The sequence below is a fragment of the Pteropus alecto genome, unplaced genomic scaffold, assembly GCF_000325575.1.
Source record: "Pteropus alecto unplaced genomic scaffold, ASM32557v1 scaffold106, whole genome shotgun sequence".
NCBI lineage: Eukaryota > Metazoa > Chordata > Mammalia > Chiroptera > Pteropodidae > Pteropus > Pteropus alecto.
Window position 1 is genome coordinate 19415671 of NW_006442103.1, and position 3618 is coordinate 19419288.

General features: G+C 65.6%; 1 protein-coding gene across 1 annotated transcript in view; it reads right to left on the bottom strand.

Annotated features, from left to right (window-relative positions):
- The window catches only part of CELF3 (CUGBP Elav-like family member 3), a 14264-nt gene that overhangs the window by 3912 nt on the left and 6734 nt on the right, over positions 1-3618 (bottom strand). The window contains exons 3-9 of the mRNA XM_006919783.2: positions 2882-2930; positions 2354-2482; positions 2184-2263; positions 1077-1220; positions 792-933; positions 414-563; positions 21-86 (exon numbers count right to left, since the gene is read on the bottom strand). Of these exons, the coding sequence (XP_006919845.1) occupies positions 21-86; positions 414-563; positions 792-933; positions 1077-1220; positions 2184-2263; positions 2354-2482; positions 2882-2930 (760 nt within the window). The remainder of the gene's footprint in view (positions 1-20; positions 87-413; positions 564-791; positions 934-1076; positions 1221-2183; positions 2264-2353; positions 2483-2881; positions 2931-3618) is intronic.

Here is a 3618-nt window from a genome sequence, read left to right on the forward strand (position 1 = left end):
CCGGGCCGGCGGCTCCTCACCAGTGTAGTGCTGCATCCCCGCGTAGGCCTGCTGCAGGGGGTCCACGGGGGCTGCGGGGCTCTGGGCTGGGGAGAGCAGCAGGCTGTGAGCGCAGAGCAGAGGCCGCGCAGGCGGGGAGGGGAGCCTCGTGGGTGGCGTGAGAGGGGGACGTGCACAGAGCACAGGGAAGGGCAGAGCTCAGCATCCGTGAGACTGGAGTCTGTGACCGGCTGTGCAACCCTGGACAAGTGCCCTTGCCTCTCTGCGCCTCAGCTTCCCTGGCTGAGACCAGAAGGAACGTCCCCCCCCCGGGCGACAGAGCAGGAGAAAGGCCTTGTAACCAACCCAAGCCTAGAAAGGGACCGTGTCTCATGGCCGGTGGCTGGGCACTGGTGGGCAGCAGAGACCCCCACCTGGGTAGGGGTGAACCCCGTTGGGGTACAGAGCATCGGGGGCAGGCTGCCCGGCGGGCTGGGTGGGCACAGGGCTGTAGCCGTTGACCCCCAGGGCAGCGGGGATGGCTGAGACCGGCGTGGCAGCGATGGCGGGAGGGGTGCTGGTTCCTGGCCGGGAGAGAGCGACAGACACAGAGCGGAGGAGCCGACACGCAGACGCAGAGAACCAGTCAGCAGCGAGGGCGCAGGGCAGGGCGCAACCCCCTCTCTGAGCCCTGCACCCCGCCCCGGACCCCACGGCTTCCGAGCCACGCCCTGCGCCCCCTCCCGTCCCGCCATGCCGTAGCTCCACTGACCTGGCCCATTCCCGCCAGCCCAGCCCTGCCTGGGCCTTACCTGAGGATGGGGTGATGGGGGTGGCTATGAGGCCATTGGCATTGATGGCGGCCATGTGCTGCATCTGCACGGCGGCCATGGTGGCCATAGGGCTGAGGTAGGCACTGTGAGCTGCCACCAGGGCCGCCTGCTGCTGCATCAGCTGGGGGCAGGGGGAGAGAGGAAGGTGGGGCCAGGCCCCCTGCGCCCTGGCCTGGTTCCCCGCCCAGCCGTGGTTGGGGACGGGACACGGGAGGCCAGGAGGAGAGAGGACAGCCGGGCCAGCATGGGGGGGACAGTGCTCACGGCCTGGGTGTAGGCGCTGTAGGCTCCAAACTGGAGGGCGATGGGGCTGAACATGCCCAGCTGGGTGGCCACCTGCTGCATCCGGCGGAGGCCTCGCTCCTTCTCCGTGTCAGCAAACTTCACCACCAGGCTGGATGAGGCACCCTGGGCACGGGCCCCCCATGCGGTCAGAGAGACAGAGCGGGGCTCTCCTCCCCAGAGCCCTGGGACCTGGCTCGGGTCCACCACTCATGGCTCGGCCTCTGGCAGGGCAGCTGTCATCGTGCCAAATGGGGAGATTTTCATCCCACCCTCCCCCTGTGCCGGGATGTGCAAAAGACTAGAAAAGGCTGAAGGGCGTGAAGTCACGTGCCTGGGGAGGGACGGGCGTCCGGGAATGCAGAGGGCACCCCAGCGTCTCCGCGAGGATTTGGAGCCGGAAATGGTCCTCAGGGTGGATCGGCCACAGAGGATGTTTAATTAAGCTCAGGCTGGTCTCGCTTTGCCCCTGCCTCACCCCCTGACCACAACTCCGGCCCCCACACCCCAATCCTGACGTCAGAGGGTGCAGCCTCACGTTTTAACATCAGCATGCACCAGGTGAATACCAAACCAGAACATTCGCGAGGGTCGTTGGACAGCCTAGAGTCTGGACAGCAGTCCTCTGTCCCGGCCGGCAAGTCCCTGCTACGGGCTTGCCCAGCCTCTGTTAGGGGGCACTCGCCTCCTCCAGAGACAGCTAGTTCCAGTTTAGGGGTTTGCTCTGTGGGGGCCCCCACCAGTGCAATCAGTTGACCTACAGCTCATGTGTGCTGAGGGCACGTGGGGCCTCTAAGCAAGTGTCACCTGCCAGTGAGGGCAGGGCATATGAGGAGGGGAGGGTGAGGGCATTTGGATGGAAGATGGGGGACAGGGACGGGGATAAGAGGTAGGGAGATGTCATTTGAAATGTGAAGGTGTCCCTAAGAGGTTTGATTCTTCTGCCAGAAAATTATTTCCGAGCGAATTCAGAGACCCTGTCTGAATGGGCCTCCATGGCCAAGCCAGGGCCTGGCAGGGGGCCTGGCGGGGGGCCTGGCGGGGGGCCGGGGGAGCTGCGGAGGCCCGAGGCCCGAGAGCAGGGCTCACCGGCAGGGTCCGGCTGCTGTGAAGGGTGTTGATGGCCGCCTGGGCCTCGGCGTGGGTCTGGAACTTCACAAAGGCGCAGCCTAGGGTGTTCGAGAGGAAGCAGGAAAAGGGTGAGTGCCCCACCGGGGCCCCCCAGTCCCCACTGCCCAAGGAACCAGATGGGCGGCTACCTTTGCTGGTGCCGTCCGGCCCTCGCAGCACAGTGCACTCGTCTATGGTCCCGAACGGCTCGAACATCTTCCGGACGTCCTCATCTGTCTGCTGCTTCCCTAGCATCCCCACAAAGAGCTTCCGGTCTTCTGGGGAACAGGGCACGAGAGGGGGGGGCATGCTCAGTGCCTCCTGGCTGCTTTCCAGTCTGCCCCAGCTTGGGACAGGCAGGAACCCCACCCTTTACCTTCTGCTCTTCCCCAGAGCTCCAGACAGTCCCCTGACCCTGGGGACCAAAGGCTCTCGGGCGTGAAGGGGGTGATGGCTGGGGATGGGCGCGTTACACAGAGAGCTTGTCCCAGTTCTGAAGGCCGTCACTCCCGGCCTCATCTCTGTGATGGGCTGGATCACATCCCCTCTGCCCGCCTTGACTGGGAACCCTTCGGAACTGGGACTTTCTTCCTCAAGAAAGGCTGCCACTCGGCTGCTCCAGGCCCGGGGCCTGCGGCCTGAGGGCGAGGGGCTGAGTCCAGAGGTGCAGGACCTACCTCCTCGGCTCTCGCTGTCGGCTGGCTTGACCTGGATCGGCCTGTTCATCTAAAGGAGAGAAGAGAAGGCAACTGCTGGGGACCTCCTCTGAAGCCCCCGAGAGCCCGCCCAGGGCCGGGACCTGCGGGGAGGCAGGAGGCAGGAAGGCCCAGGCCCCGAGGCTCCCCGGCCCTCTGGACTGTTGGTTGCGGGGAAGGTGTAGGGCCCGGGGGTCAGAGGCTGGGAAGGGGGCGTGTAGGAGAGGGCACTCATGGGACACGGTGCCCGGCCGGGCGGGGCCCCAGACGGCTTGGCCAGTGTCGGGTGCTGCTCTCCTTAGGGGGACAGTGGGGCTGCCCACAGCACCCAGGTTCTGAGCCAGCCCAGCTGCGGGGCCGTTCAGCAAGAGCCGCCTCAGTTCTACACAGTGGGCGCAGCAGAGGCCACCCATCAAGAGGCCCCCGGGAAGACTCTAGACTGAAGGGAACCCCACAGATGCCCCGACTTCCTTCTGACCCCTAGAGGTGTGTCTGCCTTTCCTTCTGCCCCCCTACACCCCTTGACCCTAGGGGGAAGGCACTCGGGCAGCACAAAGGGAGCAGATGCCCAGTCTCCGTGGCAACGGGAGAATGCGCGCCATGGCAACCGCCCACTCAGCCTGATTTATCCGTCCCCGTCGCCCTGGCGACCGTGGTGACGTCATCACTTCTGCTGCTCCACACACCCGAGAAGGAGTGGGGGGGTGGGAACAGGGTAT